This window comes from Paramisgurnus dabryanus, chromosome 13, assembly GCF_030506205.2.
Source record: "Paramisgurnus dabryanus chromosome 13, PD_genome_1.1, whole genome shotgun sequence".
Taxonomy (NCBI): domain Eukaryota; kingdom Metazoa; phylum Chordata; class Actinopteri; order Cypriniformes; family Cobitidae; genus Paramisgurnus; species Paramisgurnus dabryanus.
Window position 1 is genome coordinate 31,140,501 of NC_133349.1, and position 22,028 is coordinate 31,162,528.

The following is a 22,028-nucleotide window of genomic DNA, read 5'->3' on the forward strand; positions in this document are numbered from 1 at the left end:
GCTTTTTATGTAACTTCAAAGGGTTTTCTTTAAAATTATATAAAGATATTGCATTTATTCCACTGTATGTGGTTATGGGAGCACTTCAAATATTTTTAGGCGGAAATTAAATACAAAAAGGGTATTATTCCTCCGTTCGGTTGGAGTAAAATAACTTTTGCATAGATTATGGTAGAGAAAAAAATCCTTTTTCCTCTGTAAGCCGACATTTCCTGGAATCAAACAAAACTGTCTGCAGGTTTCGTTACCACTCAGGGCCAGAGTTATACACTTTTAAATACAGACTTTAGAAAAAACACATCAAAAAGCGCCTATTTATTTTTGTGTTTATTAGAGGACTGACAACACATACAATCATGTTTAGCACTTTCAACAGTGTTTTATGATATTTCAAAAGGTTTCCTGTAAAATGATACCAAACTTTTGTATTTGCACCTCTGCATGTGGGTATGGGAAGCTTTTGAAATTGGGTAGGCCAAATCCAGGTGGAAATCCCCAAAATAGCCTCAGAGTGTAAGACTTTTTTCCGCTTTTTTCAGAGTTTTAAATACAACACTGTTGTCAAGATTGTTGCTATTTATGTGCCATAGTATTTTACTAAATGACAGAGCAGTGCCAAGGTTTTAAGGTTTTTTAAATCTAATAACTCAATAAATGGGTCACAAGTTTTGATCCACAATCAGTTTAAATTTCATTTGCCTAAGAAGAGAAAATCTTAGGGCCAGTAGATGGTCACTTTAACAGTAATGTTGCATGAGATACAAAAAAAAATAATAATAAAAAATTAAGCTAATAAAATTAAGATCTCTTTTTTTACTCAGAACGTGATTAATTAGGTCCTCCTGTGAGCATTTATATTTTTTCCTATGGTAAAAGTGTGCAGTATTATGTGGGGTCTCGTGTGCGTAATGACGCGCTGTCTGTCGCTCTGCAGGAGATTTGATCTGGGTTGTTGTGTTCAGGTGAATATACACAACACGTGCTTCTTCACGCTCTATATTTGATATCATTCTATTACTGTGTAAGTTTCTCTTCCGTCCTTGTTTGTGACCATGGATCAATCGATTGCTTTGACGACAGTAAACCATAGTTTGAAAGGAGATGCGCTGGAATATCCGGTGTGCTCAGAATGGAGGGAATATCCAGAAGGATCAATATTTCATCTCGCCAATATACTCCTGGTTTTGGGATTTATGGGAGGTAGTGGTTTTTATGGATTGCTTTACATGTTCTGCTTTTTAACGCTCGGTTTTTTCTGTTACTCGATTTCGGCGTGGTCCGATCCCTGCACAAACGACTCCTTCTCGTGGACCTTTGTGCTTTTCGTCATTTGTTTGGCACAAGTTATCCATGTTTTATACAGACTGCGAAGCGTCACTTTTGATAAGGACTTCCAAGATGTCTACGAATACATGTTCAAAAAGCTTGGGGTGTCCTTGATACACTTCGGGAAAATCGTGACGTGTTGTGAGAAGGATATTCACACTATTGAGAAAGACCACTGCTTCGCTATGGAGGGCAAAACCGCTATTGACAAACTGTCAGTTCTTATTTCAGGCAGGTGAGTTGTTGGTGTACAGGATGAGTTAACTGTCTGCTTGCTTAAAACAAACAACAAACCTAACTTTATCTGCACAGGATACGCGTGACAGTGAACGGGGAGTTTTTGCACTATATTTATCCCTTTCAATTCCTGGACTCACCCGAGTGGGATTCACTAAGACCTTCAGAGGAGGGTGTTTTTCAGGCGAGTATACTTTGTAAATAAACTGCATTGCGCCTTTTAGTCTTTTTGTTTTACAGTATTAAACACAATACTACTACCACAAGGCAAACGCACATGTTCAAATTAAATCAGGATACTGCGCATGCATGAGAACGCACTCTGTGTCGCTTTGCATGACTTGACTATAGATGTGAGAAAGGACCAGTCGCATTTCAGTATGCCAATTTCATTCAGTGTAAATCTGTATCATTTGTGTGTGTTTTTTCTCCAGGTAACTTTACGCGCAGATTATCGTTGCAGGTATGTTGCGTGGAGACGAAAGAAACTTTATCTCCTGTTCGCGCAGCACCGCTACATCGCCAAGATCTTTGCGCTGCTGGTGCGCAATGACATCGCGGAAAAGCTCTTCTCTCTGAATGACAAGGCTTTCGACAGCCGGGGATTCCGCTATGATCTCCGGTTACCGAGCTTCTGTCACCAGCCTGAGACAGAAATAGAAAACACGCGTGAATCTCGGCCTGTAACTGAAACAATGAACCCAATCAAGCAGAAAACTTCCTGAGAAACCATGCCTTTAAACTGTATTCATTAAGTCTTAATCAGTGTTTGACAATATCTACTTTCATACTTTTTATTGTGTGTATGTTTTTGTCCCTGTGAAATGAAATTGCAATGAAGTTCTTTGCATTTTGATTATTTGCCTGGGTTAAGAAACCTTTAATCGTCAGAAATACTGTTGTAATGTCTGGAGTCTTACGTTTCGCGTAAATGAGATAGCCTAGGCCTATATGATGTTTAATAGACAAAACTTACATATATTAATACAATATGATCATTTTGAATATACTGTATAAGAAATGAAACGCGTAATATGAAAGTTTGATTGTATTGAAGTATGGGTCCCTCTAGTGATGATAGTTGTGTAAGTGCGCATATCAGAGGTGTGGCTGCTCCATTTGTGCCCATTTAAAGTCAATGCTTGTCATCTGTATCTGAATGCGCTCTTCACACACTGCAGCTCTCAGATCAGCCTGTTATCTTCTCTCTTAACATTCCTCCTCCTGACTGCCAGTATAACCGATTTAGTCGACAGCACTGGTAAGTAGACAATGTTTTTAATTCATGTACTCATTCTAGATAAAGTAGGTTAGTTTAAAATACGAAAGCAGCTCATGTGCACAATAATCTACAGTAGCTATGCCTAATAGTAAATAAACAGAAGGATAGTTTCGTGTTTGGATACATTGGTAGTGTGTTTTGTATCTTCAGAAACTTTCGGTAGGCTATACTATCTAAGTCTTTAAATGCTTTATTTTCACCGTATGCATGCTAAACTGTAGAATTTGCTTAAATGTCACAAACGGGTTTTGAGTTTAAATAATTATATTTACTACATGTACTACATTAGCTTCGTCAGATCATGATGTTGGTTATTGGATTGTTTGAAGCACTGGTAGGCCTACACATAGTTTAATTTTATGAAATAGAAAGTTTTATTGTCAAATATGTTATTCTATGGCAATCATTAAAACTATTTTAGTATAATTGTGATCTTAATACGTAAATAATGTAGAAAGATAGCCAAGCCATTATTCTTAATCATCTGGGTTAGAGTTACATGAAATATGCTTTACACATATAAATATGTTACATATTTTGATACGATAAGGTCAAAAATGTGTTTTTTTTTCTATCTAAAACATAGAACTTAAACATTTTGTTGCCTCAAAGGTAATCAGTTGTTGAACGTGTTGAAATAATAATGCAAGCTAGCAGGGTGTTTACCTCTGTGATTTCTGCTACAGTAGCTAAATATGTTATATGTTTATGTGTATCTATTACAGTACAATCCAAATGTGTTTCCATTATTGTACAAAGTTCCCTCTTGGCAACATAAGCAACGCACAGGTGATCAAAGAACATACCATCAGTGTTTGGACTTGTGTTGGATGCATACCTGTCGACATTGGGATTTGAAAACAAGGGAAATTTCCAGAACCCTAATACCCCCCCCCCCCCCCTCGTACGTAAGGGAATGGACACTGCAAAAAAAATTTCTTACTTAGTAACTAGGGATGCACCGATAGGATTTTTTTGTGCCGATACCGATTTAAACAGACAACTTCTGGCCGATACCGATGCCGATATTAAACACTTGTGTACAATACTATACAGTTGGTCTATTAGCTAGTTTATTTCTGCATCAAATTATTTTTACTGAACATGGATTGGATCTAATTAACATTCAACTGACCAACATAATAAGAGAGGCACAAATTAAGCTAAAACAAATATAATAAGACAACATGACAACCTTCAAAGGTGGTTTTTGCTATTCAGCATTTATTTTATTAACAACATTAACTCATTTTTTACATATAATGGATTTCTTTATGCAGTTAATTAATAAACAATTGGTATCGGCCTTTCTCGTGCTATTGCCGATATGCCGATGGTTTCAAATTCATCAAAAATCGGCCGATAAATATCGGCGGCCGATACATCGGTGCATCACTATTAGTAACCTATTGTCGTGTTTTCAGTAGCCTACAACCATCTAACAATTCTTAATCAAGATATATTTTCTTGATGAGCAAAATGACCTAAGAAAATTATTCTAGTTTTAGAAATAAATATCAAATTTAAGTGAATTTGTGTTTAAAAAAAGCAAAAAAAGCAACAACAAAAAAACTGCCAATGGGGTAAGAAAAAAACTTTAAATAAGTTTACTTTTTTATTAAACACTTAAAACAAGCTAAATAAAATCTGCCAATGGGGTATGAACATTTTACATTATTTTTTTCTTAAATTAAGTGTTTAATAAAAACAAATTTTAATTACAAATTGACTTATTCACATATTTTTTGTCTTATTTTCTTTATTTTTGTCTTATTTCTTAATTATTTTCTTAGGTCATTTGCTCATCAAGAAAATGCATCTTGATCTAACGATTTTAAGATATTTGTACTAAAAAAAACACACAATACAATACTAAAAGACAATACTAATTAAGAAAGTATTTTTTTTTTGCAGTGTATACCTTGTATCATTTTTTGTATGGCTCTCTTGCATCTAATATATTACAGACATACTGCTGCCTGCTTTACCTAAGTTGAATCTAGCAAACATCAAAGACGGACAGTGGAATTTTTTATAGATGGACTAAAAATATGGGAGGAATATGAGAAATTATTTAAACAGGATAATGGCAGGAAAGAATGATAAAATACGGGAAGGTTGATAGGTTTGGTTGGGTGAAATTGAGAATGTCCCTCTTCATGGAGAAATGGATTTATTGCAGCAAGCTAAACTTGTTCATGTGTCGTAAAGGCAACATTTCACCAGAGATGTCCTCACTCAGCATATTTTAGTTGATTTCCTTTAACGTCAAAGTGATAGAGTTTAATCTGTCAGTCTTATCTACAGTATAAGTGTTGTGTTGTGAGAGCTCTAACAGCTTTACTCTTTGTATTTTATTTCTCCATCAGCCTGAAGAGCTCAGAATGTCTAATTACTCAACATCAACAACTCCACTGAACTTCAGTGTTACACCAGTCACTGCTTATCCAGGGTCAGAGTCAAACACCACAACATGTTTGGACTGGGAGCAAGCCCATCATCTGCTCTTTCACCTGGCCAACCTGAGCCTGGCTCTGGGATTCATTATCCCCACCACCATAGGTCTCCATATGATCTCCCTCAGAGTGCTGTTAATAACAGGTAGACAGCACACGCTTTATATGTGTCAACATGAAAGATAATCTGCTTAACATTTCATGCTTTTTGTGATTGTAAAACAGTTTTGAACTGTCTGTTTTACTGGATGTAAATTATTCGTCTTTTTTGGGTTTCAGGGTGCTCTATGTTCATAGCATGGGCCACATTATATAGATGCACACTTGATGTGATGGTGTGGAATGTAGTTTTCCTTCTGGTGAACTTCATGCATTTCATCTATCTGCTTTATAAACGCAGACCGGTGAGTCCTATATATTACCAATAAACAAGATATAATACTGATTCCTTCTGATTCTACCTGTGTGGTTACAAAAATGCTTAAACTACATTTACAGAAACATAGCTTTATATTCTTATATTCTGTATTTTGATATTCCTAATAGGATAAAAAGTATATTTTCTATACAGATGCTAGTTAAGAAGAAGACTGTGTTACCTGTGGATGGATTTTGAACTTTTATCTCTGGTTCTTTTAAATTCCAGATTAAAATAGACAGGGAGCTGAAATCACTGTTCAAGCGTATGTTCGAGCCCCTGCACGTACGCGAGGCTCTGTTTCAGAGATTGACCGGTCAGTTCTGCACCATCCAAACCTTAAAGAAGGGTCAAGTGTACGCGGCAGAAAATAAGACGTCTGTTGATGAACGTCTCAGCATTCTTCTCAAAGGAAAGTGAGTGTTTTACTTTTCTAAGAGCGTACATTTGATCAAACCTGTTATATTCAAACCCACAAACCACTTTATTAGGATGAATATCCACATACTAGGGCTTCTCTCTTGTTTTCAAAACAGACTCAATGTTTTGTGGTATGCAGCTGAAGAACAGTGAACTGATTCTGAAGTTTTAGATGACTTCTTGTTACTCTGTGACATTGTGCATTTTCTGATACATCAACTGGGCATGGCACTTTTTCTAGTTATCAACTTAAAAATGCACAAATCATGGATAAAAGTTACCAGCTGGATATAAACTAATGCAAGGCAATGGTAATAATCATGACATTAAACATTTGGGTTGGATTTATCTGCGTGTTTTTTGTGTAACTGCGTGAGGTACTACTAATATAAGCTTCCTGTCAGCCTTGACGACAAACTTAATTTTCTGATGTTGTTTCTCTGCTAATGCAGCATCTATTCAGCAAATTAATTACTTCATAATGATATGAAGAAATGGACTCACTTGGAATCGGCATGGATTTTCCACCAATGAACAATCGGTGCCGATTAATCGGTCTACCTCTAACACATACGTTGTGCTGTTAACACACATCAGTCCTTGTTTTCTCTATAGTGAGTTTGTGTCCAGTTTTTTGTCCAGCTTTTGCGCCATAAGTGTCTTTCATTACTCAGTGTTTTAACGACATCACAGACAAACCAAAAGTTTCAAACTGGCTTCTTGATCTTTTTGCACTGAGTGACTTTGTGGTATGTTTATTCAAAGATTAAATGGTAAAATTAAATTGCAGAGCATTTCACTGAATTACAATTTTACGGCATAGGTTCCGCGTCGGTTTTCGTTTATACTTTTGCGTCGTTGTCTGCGTCGACGTGCATACACACGCGCGACCGCTGGTAGGCAGTATCCACGCATGTAACCACAGTAGCAGCGCGACTGTCAGAGAAGAAAAAGCTTGACAATTTAACCCACAAACGAAGAAGAAACAGCAACTTGTTGTGTATAATTTGAGAATACCAGCAATGATGGAAGTAAATAAACAGCGACTTTTGATGCAGTTTGAGTTAAATCACTCCTGAACTTGGCTCTTCTTTGTTTTCACCGTCACAAACGGAAATACCTATGCCGCAGTTTTTTTTACCTGACGGGAGGGGTTCTGGTGGACCAATCACAGCGCTTGTGGTCCGCGTAGATCTGACGCGCTGTTAAAATTTTTGCGAGGTGCGCGTCAGGCTACGCAGAGATACGCACAGGCTACGGATACGGCATAGAACCTACGCACGACAATTTTATTTTTTATTTATCCTTTATTTTTCCAGGAAAAATCCCATTGAGATAAAAAATCTCTTCTGCCAGGGAGTCCTGGCCAAAATGGCAGCACACAAAGATTTACATAAAAGTATTTCAGACAGACAATACAAACAAAAAAAGAAAGAAAAGTCCAGCGCTCAGAGCTTCAATTCTTAAAAATAAAATATATAAAAGTTAAGTAAAACACGAACATGATTCTTTCAGGTAAGAGTTCAAAAGGTTTTTAAAAATATTTAAAGATGGGAGCACATCCAGCATCAAAATACTCTGCATTTCATTCCATAATCTAGGTGCATAAGAAGAAAAGGCAGTTTTGCCGAACTCTGAGTAAGATCTAGGTACAGTTAAGAGTAATTTAAAAGATGATCTAGTGTTATAATTACCAGAACAATAAGATAAGAGACTACAGATATAAAAAGGCAAATGACCTTTTAAAGCTTTTACAATAAACTGCAACATATGCATTTTTCTCCTCTGATACAAGGAGAACCAACCAACCAAGTCAAACAAAGTACAATGATGGGTACGTGTAGGAGCATTTGTCACAAATCGTATTGCAGCATGGTATATACTATCTAATTTTTTTAGTGAAGATAAATTAGCATGCATATAAATCACATCACCATAGTCCAACACAGAAAGAAAACAACTTTGAATAATTCTCTTTTTTGCCTCAAATGGAAGACATTTCTTTAAACGAAAGAGAAACCCCAAATAAATCGCCCTTTAATCACACATTTTTATCTGTTCTAAATTTACCATAATTTAACACTTTGCAAGTTTTTAATACTCTAATAAACATGGGGGACAAATATAGATGGTATTTTTACACCAGCCTGTTTACATTTTGACAGAACCCTCATTCATTGTTTTGTATATGAATTTTCCTTTCAGAAGACCTTTTTCTTTCTCCATTTCTTTTTGCTGCTGCATCATCCTTTGTGTATTAGTTAAGCATTTAGGATGGTACACATCACAGAAAACTTACAAATAAAGATCATTTTAGATGCTCAACGACCATTAAGAGCATTGGATTCGCTTGACGAGAGCTGTTCTTAATTTTATGAAACCCTTATTAAGACAGCACGGGTCACAAAGGCTGCGTCTCAATTGATCCAACTATGGGAAAGACCAAGGGTCAAACAGAAATTGAGCATTGCGCTAATGGCATGCTAATAAAATTAGTGACATTAAAATAAATTTGCGTTAAAATGTTATTAACATGATAATTTTGACAGCCCTAGAAAATAATGCATACCTGTGAAAAGTGTTTTAATCAATCAGAATAAAGCATTCAACAGCCACGTGGTATACATGGGCCCTAATCTGCTCCCTTTCTGAGTATTAGAGCACTGACCATTGAGTCGCCATTTCCAGAGATCTTAGTGCACAGAACCATTTGATTCCCACAAGGGAGCATTTTGCTTGCTGTGTTACCTCAGAGGTCTTTAGCCTTGCTGCTGGTGACCCACTGTACTGCAGAGTTTAGCTTCAACCCTTACCCATCACACCTGAAGCAACTAATCAAGTTCTTTAAAAAGATCATTTGAAAATAACATGCATGTGTGTTGAAGCTGGGTTGGAAATAAACCTTGCAGGACAGTGTCCCCAGTAGCGGGGTTGAAGACCTCTGTGTTGCCTTACTAAAAAGCTTGTCAGGTCTTCTGAATTTTCTCAACCTTGGACATTTTGTCATCAGCATCCCAATTTGTAGTATCAGTGATCAGTTCTTGCCAGTGCATGATTTTGTGTATGAAGGGAGCTTATTAAGACACACCCTGTTGTACCTACAGTATTATAGCTTATATAGTGCATTGTTATTAAATATACTGACCAAGTTTGCACATTTAACACAGGATGAAGGTATCATACCGTGGACATTTCTTGCATAACATTTACACCAATTCCTTCATCGACTCTCCAGAGTTCAGGTCAACTCAGATGAACAGGGGAGAAAAGTTTCAGGTAATGCGTTCAAAGTTTAATATCTATCTGATGGATATTTTCCCTTCAGAAGGGTTAAGCTCCCATGTTGGATTCAGTAACTAAAAAATATCTTAATTAACAGGTAACAATCACTGCTGAGGAAAATTGCAAGCTACTGTGTTGGTCCAGAGAGCGTCTGACTTACTTCTTAGAGTCTGAGTCTTTTCTGAATGAGGTATTCAGGTACCTCATTGGCAAAGACATTACCAACAAGCTTTACTCCCTCAATGATCCCACACTGAGTGACAAGGTTAGTAAATAATCACTTTTCTCTGCTACTGACTTGGTATGAAAGCAGTGAATGATTTTTGTGTAACCATTGTAAGAATAAATAGCACAAAACTTTCTCAATCTATTTTTTATGTCCAAATTAATTGTTTTTTTTTTGTTGACAGCATTAGGTTTTCATAAATATGATGATGAAAAAAGCCAAAAAAAAAAAAAAAAAAAAAAAATATGATGATGAAGTTTTGAAAAAACAATGGTTCTAACGCTGAAATATTCACAGGTCAAGCGTAAAGGGGACATTTCACTTTTTCAAAGACTTTTTTTAAAGTGCCCATATTACGAAAAACTTTTTTTACATAACTAGCCTTGTCGTCACATTCCATTTGAATTTTCCCGCCCACCACCTCACTCGCAGGTCTCCACCCACCAGGTAGCTAGAGAGCAGGAGAGCTGTCACTTTGCTGATATCCTTTATAGCGTTATCATGTCTCACGGAAATAACAGCGCTATTTGGATATTATGTATTATACTCCCGCCTACTTTTAAAAACAAAGTTTTAATGCATGTTTATGTGTTTATCGGAACCTAAAGTGTAATCTCGTATACAATGTTACGACGTAAATAGTCCTTAGATTGTAGGCGATATTATATTCTATTACAAGACGTTCATGCCAAATCTGATGTAAACAACAGACTATATATCAATGGATTATACGCATTTGTGGACAAAAATGGTCATTGGATGTATTTTATTGGACTTTCATGGATTATTCACACATCTGAAACAGACTGGATTCGATTTGCGATCGTTATATCAACACAAAGGTAAGAAGTCACGTTTATATTCTGCATGTTGTCATCTGGACTGCTAGAGCATCTGTATCTCAAAACAGAGACAATACACTGATGCTAAACCTGTACGTTATACCTTTTAAATGATGTATAGTAATGTTAATATTATTTATGTTTGTAGACAGTAGGCTATATAAATATTGTTAGCAGCGTTAAAAAACTGACGTTATCCCGCCCACGAATTGGTGCACGTCGAGTGGGTGAACTTGTGTGTGTGTGTTTTAGCAGTCATTTGCCATATAGAACGGCGAGGTGGCTAACCGCTATGCTAGTTAGTTTGCAGCGTGGTTTCTCCTGCAAAGCCAGTGACCAGCTACCGTATACTTTTTGAAAGTTAAAAGAAATATTTATTATATAAAAGTAATAGTGTTTTGCCAAACTAACCAAGACCAGGTCTTACTGACCCAGCTTTTCTGACGAGCCTAACGTACCCCCGAGTCTCCATCACTTTCCCAAGATACGGCGGACTTTCCACTAGCTTCTAGCAAATAGCATGCTGTCCACAAAATTTATGTAATTTGCGAAAATAATGCGTTTTAAAATGTTTTATAATGGGAATATGTTAGCGTTGTCCAGGGCAAAACGAGTGTATTGTTGAGACTGCTACATCACAATTTACTCTCGAATCCTTATGTGTCATGAGTTTCTTTTCCTTTAATGTACTTATTAGCAGGGCTGTAACGATTAAATCGCGTGTCCCATTAAAAATGCCTGTCTGAAATCGATTCTGAATCGCAAGGCTGCGATTCTTTGTTTCACGCACAGCTTGTGCGTGTACTACTGCATTTGGTCAGTAGGAAGTCCTTACCAATCTAAAATCATGATGAGTGGGAGTCGTTTATAACGTGCATTTAAAAAAACAACACTTGTTACATAAAATCATATAAAATATTCTTTATTATCATAAAAATACCTGAAACAATTTGAAAAACGGCAATATAAATATTCCTGTAGTACTTCTTCTGTGGCACAAAGGGAGTTTCTGCACGAATGTTCGGATGTGCCGGGATTTCACCGTGATTCATTCAAATTCATTCATTGAGAAAACGTGCATTTGCACGATTAATCGTTGCAGCCCTGCTTATTAGTGATACTTTTTTGCTTGATTTGTCTACATAAACCGTTAATAATAATATATAAAAATAATAATACAGTGTTGTCTGTACTGCTCGCGATAACATTGCGCATGCGCACATGACATTAGTCGTGGGCGTGGCCAAAGGAGCAGCAGCTCAAAAATATGTAATGACCACCTCAAAACCGCACAATCTGAAATGCACTAAAACAGAGGCTACAAGAGATTGGTATTTCGAGCAAACAACTTTTGAAACATGTTTTATGGAACTCATACACCTATTTAACGAAAAGCAGTCATAATATGGGCACTTTAAGTTTTAAAATAAGTTTTGGATGTCCCCAAAGTACGTATGTGATGTTTTAATTCAAAATACCCCACAGATCATTTATTATAGCATTTTAAAATTGCCACTTTGTACTGTACAGAAGGTGTGAGCAAATGAGCTGATAAAATGCAAACACTGATTGCCATAATGGTGGTTGGTTGAAATTGAAACTCAATTGTAATGTCAATTATTATCTCTCTCTCTCTCTCTCGCTCTCTCTCTCTCTTTCTCTCTTTCTATTTTTTCACATGCTTTGTTCTTTGAATGTTTTAATCTATAGGCTGTTTTCATAGTTCTGTTTGTGCTATGATGTGTGTATTATTGTTTTTCTTTCATTTTTGCTTCACTCTTCAATTGTTTTTGCAATGTAAAGCAACATTGAGCTCTGCTCTGGAAAGGCGCTATTTAAATATCATTATTATTATTATTATTATTATTATTAATGTTTGATTTTCAGGCCGTGAAGAAGATGGACCGTCAGCCGAGCCTGTGCTCTCAGCTGTCTATGATGCAGATGAGAAACAGTATGGCCAGCACCAGCGACACAGAGGATGTGCTCAATCAGATCCTGAGAGGTGGCTCAGCCGGGTCATCAGTCCGTAAGTCTTAATACACATGTTTTACCTCTTCAGCTGCCTGTAACTAATCTGACAGTGCTAAGATTTATTTGAAGCACTAACCACAACTACCCCTGTATGTCTTGTTTGCCCTGATATCAGATCATGCTAATGTCCCACCTGTCTTAGTAAACTATAATCAGGACACATCATGTTAAATTCTTTCTCATCTTCATTCTACATTGCATCTGTTCCAAAGAGAGTTGCTAATAGAAACTAAATTTGTGGTGTCCGGATATTCCTGACGTTCTCTCCTCCTGTTCCTTCTCTAGCTTTGACCTCAGATCGGGCCTGATGGGCTGTAAGATGCTTTCTTTTTTCTCACTGTTTCTCTCTTCCCCAGCACCACCAAAATTACTCAATTATCATTTGTAGAATTAGTTTAACCCAATTAACGCTCAGAACAAGTGACCACTGATAACCAGGTCTGTTATGAAGTTAACCATTAACATCCAATAAGCTACATTTGATGAGTGTGCACAAGGCCATAACAGTCATAAAACATTCTTCATATAACTTTCATTTAAAATCATCTTATCCATAATGTAAATACCTAAATGTTGATCTACATTCAGTGCGTTAAAGTAGTCAAGTTTGGGGGTCTCAGTTATTCAGTATGTTTAGAGATATACACTGCTGTTTATTTGGATATAGTGACTGGTTGACTGTACATACAGTACAGTCTATATTTTCGGAATTTAAAAACATGCAAGCTTAAAGGGACTGTAAGTAGGATTTTAAGTGTTTTATTAATCAAAATCAATGTCTTTATTCATACATATGTCCTCATTGGTGTCAAATGACCTCTGCCAGTGATCTGACTTTTCTTTGTAAGCTTAGAATTTCTTCTCTTTACTTAAATTGAACGGGTAAGTCCAAGGAGGCATCCATGTCGTTCCTCTGTATTGATAAACTATAATAGCAGAGAGGATCCAGTCTGTTTCAGATCTGTGTGAATAATCAAGTCCAATAAAATACATCCAATGACCATTTTTGTCCACAAATGCGTATAATCCATAGATATATAGTCTGGTGTTTACATCAGATTTCCCATGAACGTCTTGTAATATAATATAATATCGCCTACAATCTGAGGACTATTTATGTCGTAACATTGTATATGAGATTACACTTTAGGTTCCGATAAACACATAAACATGCTTTAAAACTTTGTTTTTAAAAGTAAGCGGGAGTATAATACATAATATCCAAATAGCGCTGTTATTTCCGTGAGACATGATAACAATATAGAAGATATCAACGCTTTTTCATTCAGAACACGTGAACCAGCTGCAACGGACAAGGAGATCAGTGAGTACATAACGTTTATCGTAATTGCAACACGCATTTGAAAAGGCGAGGCGCTAGAGAGCACTGTTCGTTTGAATGCAAAATACAATTTCACCACTAGGTGGGGGTAAATCCTACTTACTGTCCCTTTAACGTACATATCCAATACTTCTAATTCTGTTGAGTAAAAGACTAAAACACTTTACCAATTTTAGTGGTGTACAGCTGTAAGTAAGGCTTTTAATGATGAAAGGTACAGCAGTAACTAAAACAGGAATCCAGAAACTACACAATAACTGCATAATTTGCTTAAATCAAATGTAGGCTAAACCAAAAACTGGCCAACACTGAAGGAAAATGAATGCTCTACTGTACAGTAGCTGCATCCCAGTTTAGAGGCTCTGACTTTAAAGTCCATGCAGGTCGGTCTATCCTACAGAGAATTTTACTAGTTGGGTCACCAGCTGTTCTCGTTCACTGCTCCTGTCGCCAGTGACGGCGGGACACAACTGAGATAACTAAATAATTTTTAAGATAACAAAAATGATTCCAACAAGATGGCATTAAACTGAAACTTTTCTGAAAATTTTTCTATAATGCCGAAAATCTTTAGGACATTAAGTTAAGATCATGTTTCATGAAGATATTTTGTACATTTCCAAGCATAAATAAATCAAACAATATTTTATGGCAAACTGAAAACAGAATTTTAAAAATGTCTATACATTTATTATAAAGAAAAACTGAATGAAATATTACGGAGAGGCACACAACTCTCTATAAAAGACCTCACAGCTGACAGTGCATATCAGAGCAAAAACCAAGCCATGAGGTCAAAGGAACTGCCTGCAGAGCTCAGAGACAGGATTGTTGCAAGGATAGAAAGAGAAAATTTCCTGAACTAAAGGTTTCCAAGTACACAGTGGCCTCCATAATTCGCACACAGCCAATCTAAGCAATCAGAAGAGAAGGACTATAGTAAGCGAGGTGACCAAGATTTCTGGGCTTCAGAGATCAGAGATGGGACAAAGTTATAGAAAGACAGCCACCACTGCAGCCCTCCACCAATCTGGGCTTCTCCTTAGTGCAAAACACATGAAAGCCAACAACAAATATGCCCAAAGCACCTGAAGGACTCTCAGCCTGGGAGGAATCTGAATCGAGCAAAATACAGAGATATCCTCAATGAAAACCCCTTTTCAATAGCACTTAAGACCTCAGACTGGACTGAAGGTTCACCTTTCAACATGACAATGATCCTAAGCACACTGCCAAGACAACACAGGAGTGGCTTAGGGTCAACTCTCTCAATGTCCTCGAGTGGCCCAGCCAAATTCCTAACATAAATCCTATCGAATATATCTAGAGGGACCTGAAAATGGCTGTCCACTGATGGTCCCCATCCAACCTGACAGAACTTGAGATGATTTGTAAAGAAAAATGGCAAAAAACATGGCAATAATGTTGCGTCTTACCAAAAAGACCCTAAGGGCTCGTTATAGTTGTGCGTAGGTCCTACGGTGGTTTATACTTTGCATGTCAAAGCGGACGACGACGACGCAAAACACACGCGCAGACCGCTGGTAGGCAGTATCCACGCGTGTAAACACAGTAGCAGCACGACCGTCAAAGAAGAAGAAGCTTGACAAGTTAACCCACAAACAAAGAAGAAAAAGCAACTTGTTGTGTATGATTTGAGAAGACCAGCAATGATGGAAGTAAATAAACAGCGACTTTTGTTGCAGTTTGAGTTAAATCACTCCTCAACTTGGCAATTCTTTGTTTTCACCATCGCAAACGGAAATACTTTTGACGCAGTTTTTTTACCTGACGGGAGGGGTTCTGGTGGACCAATCACAGTCCTTGCGGTCCGCGTAGAACTGACGCGCTGTTAAAAATTTTGTGAGGTGCACGTCAGGCTACGCAGAGCTACGCACAGGCTACGGATAACCTACGGCATAAAGCTTACGCACGACTATAAATCGGGCTTAACAAGCTGTAATCAGGGGTGCTGCAAGGGCCCTCGGCTAATTTGTACTCCTGGCCCCGTAGCAATATTTTTCAATATTTTAATAAAATCCACCTTTTGACGACCCCGCTCTTCTCGCTTTTCCTATCACATATCACATCGAAAAGGAATTTATTTTGAAATAAAAATAAAGTTTAAAAAGAAGAAGAAAAAAAAATGGAAATCAAGTGCTTCATGAATATTTATTAGTTTTTATTGTTGTTTATATGTCTATGTGGTATTTTTAATATGCTTTAAGACAAGCCATGTGAAAATTAATCATTCAACACCATTGTATTTTCTCCATTATATTGGTTTCATTCCCGACAGTATAGGGTAAAGGGTCTGAATACATGCCTTAATGTGATATTTCAGTTTTTTTCTTTTTAGGACGTTAACAGACACTTATAAAATTCTTTTTTCAGTTTGCCATTATGGGGTACTGAGTGAAGAGAGAAAATGTAAATGAGCAAAGAAAATGTGCTACGTATTCTCTGTTAAGCAGAATCAAGCTAATGCACTTTTAAAACTAAATTGAACACCTACAGGAACTCTTCAAAATGAGACATAAAGCATGCATGTTGTAGTAAGTGGTGCTTCTGATTTCAAACCAAAATGGACAATTTCGTCCTACATAGAATCCTAAAAATTAACCCTGTATTTTTTTGAGATCATCCAGTTACACTCTAAAAATGTCTGGGTTATTTTCGAGCCATAATTGGTAAATAGTGAACAGGACACACTGCTGGGTTGTTGTTATTTAACCATGGGGTATAATACCCGGCTGTTGGGTTAATACAACCCAGCATCGGATCACTTTTAACCCAGCAGTGTGTTCTGTCCAATATTTACCCATTATGGGTCCAAAATAACTTTAAAAAGTTACTTTGTTATTTTTCTTCAAGATAATTTATGTAACTTTTTCTTTTTTTCTTTTCTTGATTTTTTACAACTCTTATCATTTTATAGTAATATTTAAAGGGGACAGAGAATGAAAAACCATTTTTACCTTGTCTTTGTTGAATAATGGTAGTCTACCCGCATGCACGAACATACAAAAAGTGCTAAACATGCTAAACATCTCAGTCTCATAGAAATTCCTCTTTTAGAAATGTCAGCCAGAAAACGGCCCAATCTGAAAAACTGATGCTTATGACATCACAGGCATCTCTCTGTCCCTCCACTTTAAAATAATTGGCTACATTTTTAGAGTGGCAGCAAAGTCAGCCAATCAGTGATGAGATTGCAAGTTAAGCCAGTAGGGGGAGCCAAATAGGTGCAAAACCACTTGTTTAAAATCCCCCACCCTAATAGAGCTCTCTGAGAGAGGTTTTTAGGAAGCTTCTAAGGCATTAAAGACCCAAACAAAAAAAATTTGTCTACATGTCGCATCACAGAACAAGGATAAATACTCCGTTCAATCATTCTATGTCACCTTTAAATACAATAATACCACATTATAATATGTACAAGATAGCTTTCTATATATGATTGTATAATCTGACGATCAACATTAAAGCGCCACCCTCAGGATGAATTGTGAAAGAACACTAAACCTCTGTACACAAACACTACAATATGTTTTCAAATATGTTTTTTGATAAGACAGTTCAAACATGCATTTTAGTCTGGGACTAGACTAAAGCCTTACGCCTGATTTCACAGACAAGGCTTAAGGCTAGTCTAGACTAAAACACATGTTTGAGCTGTCTCAACTGAAAATAACTCACACTAACATCTTTTACAAAGGTTTATAATGTTTATAAAAAGTGCTTCAACATCTTAATTTAACTAAGGCTTAAGGCTGAAGAATGGTCTATTTTTTACATGTATGCGAGGGTCCGTGAGTAGTGTGCGTTACACAATTTTCGTCATCAGAAGAGTTTGTGGGTACTGTATAAGCACCGAATTTTTGAAACCTTACATACATTGTACGCAAATGTGCCTACTGGAGTATGTAACCCAAGAGATGCTTTGCAGTTTGTTCCAATGCGCATGCATCAAACATCTGTGTACGCGTACAGGTCAAATTAAATATACTTTGCAAGGCTGTGCATTTAACGTTCGTGTACGTTCGCATACACGTAAAAAAACAGCTAAAGCCAGCACTAAAGCCCAGAGTATAGTCTAAACCTCGTCTGTGAAATCAGGCAGTTTGTGACCGCAAGATCCCCGTATGAACGGCTGGCACGAGACATAAAGTATAATTTAAAGAATGATCAAGCATCTACCCAAATTTCATGATTGTTAAAGATGATAATCTATTATATTCATGTTAAAATGTTTTGGAGTCAGATGAAATTACCTAATGTTAAAACAATAAGAAAGTGCCGGAAAAGATTGAAAGGGTTGAAACCTTTGCCATGCTGCTGGACTCCTCCATTGGGCCAGACGGTGATTATTCAGGTTCATCATCTTTACATTAGCAACAATATCAAGATCATTTGCTTTTTATAGATTTCACGTGTGAAGGAGAGGCATACGCACATTTTCTGTTTTATGAATCACACATACATGCTTGAGAAATGATCGCGAGATCACATTTAGGATGGTTTCTAGGATGGCCCCAGCTCACACATTTTGGTTGCTTCTAATTTATGTAATATGCACAAGGTACTGTATATTTAACAAAGTCCTCATGTTTTGTTTGTGTGTTTTTTGTTTACTGTAAATAAATACCCTGAAGTGAATGATTTCTCAAACTACTTCTACTGCTTCTTTATTTCGTGTTTTTGAATGCTTTAGAATGAGTGAAGATTTTACTGTAGAAACTTACTGCTTAACCACATACAGTACTGTTATGATGAAACTTTACTTCTTTACGTCTATAAAATGTTTACAATGTTTTCTTTCCAGAGAAAACTCTGACAAAAGGATCCGCAGCCATGAAGCCAATCGAAGAAGGATTGGAAGATGATGTGTTTGAATCCGAATCTCCCACCACCTCCAAAAAAGTTTTGAAGAATTCTAGGGAAGACATTTAAAACCATATTTTAATACAACACTACTGCTTTATAAAGAGGGGTTAGAATCTTCCTCTTCTGAAACATAATCCACGTCTAACAAGATTTTGGAAAACAAAAGCATCTCTTGACTGGAAATGAGTTTATTTTGATTAATTTCACTTTTGCTGAAACACAGAACACACAGAAAGTCAATTGCTGAAACTGATTGTAAAGAACCAGATATGACCTGATCAAAATAAATATAGAAATACATTTAAACTGAAGTTTAGCCAGAATGATTAGTGCAACTAGTTTTAATATGGCATGGGGAACATTTTTGAAAAAAAAATATTTGTTTGAAATAAGCACGTGTATCCATTCAAGGAACCAGCAGATGGCATAATTGTGTTAATCTGAATTAAAACAGTTAACTTAACCCTTCATACCATCTGTCTGATCTATAGTTTAGTCCATGTATGCCAGTCTTCATCTATGTTTCTTATTTCCAAAGTCAGTTTTCTGTGACATGTTAACAATCAATCCTGTATTACGGTGAAATGTATTATTACACTTCAGCACTTCTGACTATTTGTTCATAGATCAGTGTTGGGGGAGTTAGTTTGTAGCTCTTGCTCTTGTGTTCAAGTTAGTTAACAGATAGTTAAAGACTCCTCAACACTGCACGATAGCTTTTATAAATGATTGAGTGTGAATATTAAATTGAAGTGTGATTTAGGAATAACAGTTTGTATGCACTGATGAATTGTTACATTCAATGTATTTATGTTTGTTTGAAGCATTTCCATTTTTAAAACTTTTTTATAAATTATTTTTTGTCGGCAAGACTCATTTAAAACATTTAAGCGTATGACATTAGCTCAAAAGATTTTCAAGATCATGACAAAGGTTTCAGTTAGGTGAACCTGAACTATTATAAAATAACAGTACAGTATACACATACTGTGATCACAACTGTAAATTCATTCAATCTATAAATGAAACCAATGTAAAGTGTAATGTAATGTTGTGACTAAAGAAAGTTTAAAATAAATACATTTCACCTTTGTTTAGAATTTGTACTTTTTGTGGCATTTTATCATCCAGCTTATGTGATCTCACCATTCAGGATGCATTTTTTTAACAGTACTGAAGAAGATCCCATTTATTCCCAGTTCTAGTCTTTGTTCATTATTCAGTCCAGACATCCATTAAAAAAAAACTTTTTAAATCCCTTTTTTTTCAAATGAAAGAATGTGATATGTTGGCACAATTATATTTTTTTATCAAACAGTTTCAAACAATTAAGCAAACATCTTTGGAATAAAAGATTATTAACTTGATAAACGAGCCTAAACTTTTGACTGGTATTGTATATTCTGATTAATAAAATAATCTTGTCATGTCACTTTTATTTTTATAGTGCTTGATACGACTTTTAAACCCAAGTTAAAGGCACACAAGGCAAGTCTGAGTATTATTTCTCTACTAGCTCCCCCTAGTGTCTGGGAGTAAATGCGTTCTATATCTAAGACTATACGAGACTGAAGGACACCGGGTCGGATACAGCGAACTTGCAAGTGGGGTATTCTTCCTACAGACGGTAGGGGCGGGCGAGAGAGTCTTCATTCGTCATGTAATGAGTCATTTAACCATATACCGACTTACGAAGATGATTTATTATCATAAAAATGCTGCCTTGTGTCCCTTTAAGAGAGCAAAAGGTGATTGTGGCAAGGAGCTCAAACTCCAGTTGACAGAAATAAAAAACAAACTTGTGAAAAAAAAGAACTCACGCATATATAGCAGTGCAGTACACTGTAAAATAAGACGTTTCTCCAGAACCATATGCAACATACAGACACTGAACTACATAAAGTAAAACAGGGAGGAATAATACATTTACATTTTAGCCTAGCCACATAAAGTGTGCATGTGACAGTGCCAGACAAGAGGCAGTGTAAGACAGAAGACACTGCAACAATACACTACAGTATGCATAAAAGTAAAAGATAAATAATAAAGTAGCACTGACCAGTAAAATATGTTTCTGATTACAGAAGAGAATGATTGTAAACATCCCTACACGTTTTAGCAGCAGTGTTAGTACTGTTGCATACAGTAGTAAAAATTATTATTATTATTAAATTATTCTTCTTATTTTTTATTATTAAGGACAAACACAATCCAAAACTCCATGGCCCTGTGTGAAAAAGTGTTTGCCCCCTAAATCTAATAGCTGGTTGGGCCACTCTCTGCAGCAACAACTACAATCAAGCATTTGCGATGACTTGCAATGAGTCTGTTACAGGGTTGTGGAGCTGTGGTCCACTCATCTTTGCAGAATTGTTGTAATTCAGCCACATTGGAGGGTTTTCATGCATGAACCGCCTTTTTAAGGATTGAGGTCAGGACTTTGGCTAGGCAACTCTAAAGTCTTCATTTTGTTTTTCTTCAGCCATTCAGAGGTGGACTTGCTGGTGTGTTTTGGATCATTGTCTTGCTGCAGAACCCAAGTTCACTTCAGCTTGAGGTCATGAACAGATTGACGGACATTGTCCTTTAAGATTTTTTGGTAGACAGCAGAATTCATGGTTTCATTTATCACAGCAGGTATTCCAGGTCCTGAAGCAACAAAACAGCCCCAGACCATCACACTACCACCATAATATTTTACTGTTGGTATGATGTTCTTTTTCTGAACTCCTGTGTTAGGTTTATGCAATCAATTTATTTAAGCTACATTTAAACAAAAGTTTTATATTTTATTTTACTTTACTAATCTTTTTAGTTTAAATGTGGCTTAAATAAATTGATTGCAACCACTTACCTTAAAAAATTCACTGCAGATGTAATGGGACACACACCTTCCAGAAAGTTTTGTCAACCCAACTTTTGTCAACATCAAGATGTTTTCTGGCAAAACTGAGACAAGCCTTGCACCACAGTGGTTTTCGTCTTGGAACTCTGCCATGCAGGCCATTTTTGCCCAGTCTCTTTCTGGTGGAGTCATGAACACTAAACCTTAATTGAAGCAAGTGAGGCCTGCAGTTCTTTGGATGTTGTTGTGAGGTCTTTTGTGACCTCTTGGATAAGTGGTTGCTGCGCTCTTGGGGTAATTTTGTTTTGCCGGCCACTCCTGGGAAGGTTTTCCACTGTTCCATGATTTCGACCATTTGTGGATAATGGCTCTAACTGTGGAGTCCCAAAGCTTTAGAAGTGGCTTTATAACCTTTTCCAGACTGATAGATC

The 22,028-nt window shown here is 36.6% G+C and overlaps 1 protein-coding gene across 3 annotated transcripts; it reads left to right on the forward strand.

Moving 5' to 3' along the window:
- The first annotated feature begins 897 nt into the window (after positions 1-897).
- On the forward strand, positions 898-18,844 carry popdc1 (popeye domain cAMP effector 1). 3 transcript variants are annotated; one of them, XM_073811683.1, is made up of 10 exons: positions 898-1,561; positions 1,639-1,747; positions 1,998-2,185; positions 5,229-5,446; positions 5,581-5,705; positions 5,948-6,135; positions 9,307-9,415; positions 9,519-9,686; positions 12,377-12,518; positions 18,691-18,844. In XM_073811683.1, the coding sequence occupies exons 1-10, from the start codon at positions 1,053-1,055 to the stop codon at positions 18,816-18,818; spliced, it is 1,884 nt and encodes a 627-aa protein (XP_073667784.1). In that variant the 5' UTR covers positions 898-1,052; the 3' UTR covers positions 18,819-18,844. The 3 variants fall into 3 exon arrangements, with proteins under 3 accessions (XP_073667784.1, XP_065102425.1, XP_065102424.1); XM_065246353.2 differs by lacking the exons at positions 898-1,561; positions 1,639-1,747; positions 1,998-2,185 and adding exons at positions 2,309-2,824; positions 12,809-12,837 and having other exon boundaries at positions 5,215-5,446; XM_065246352.2 differs by lacking the exons at positions 898-1,561; positions 1,639-1,747; positions 1,998-2,185 and adding an exon at positions 2,311-2,824 and having other exon boundaries at positions 5,215-5,446.
- The last annotated feature ends 3,184 nt before the right edge of the window (positions 18,845-22,028 follow it).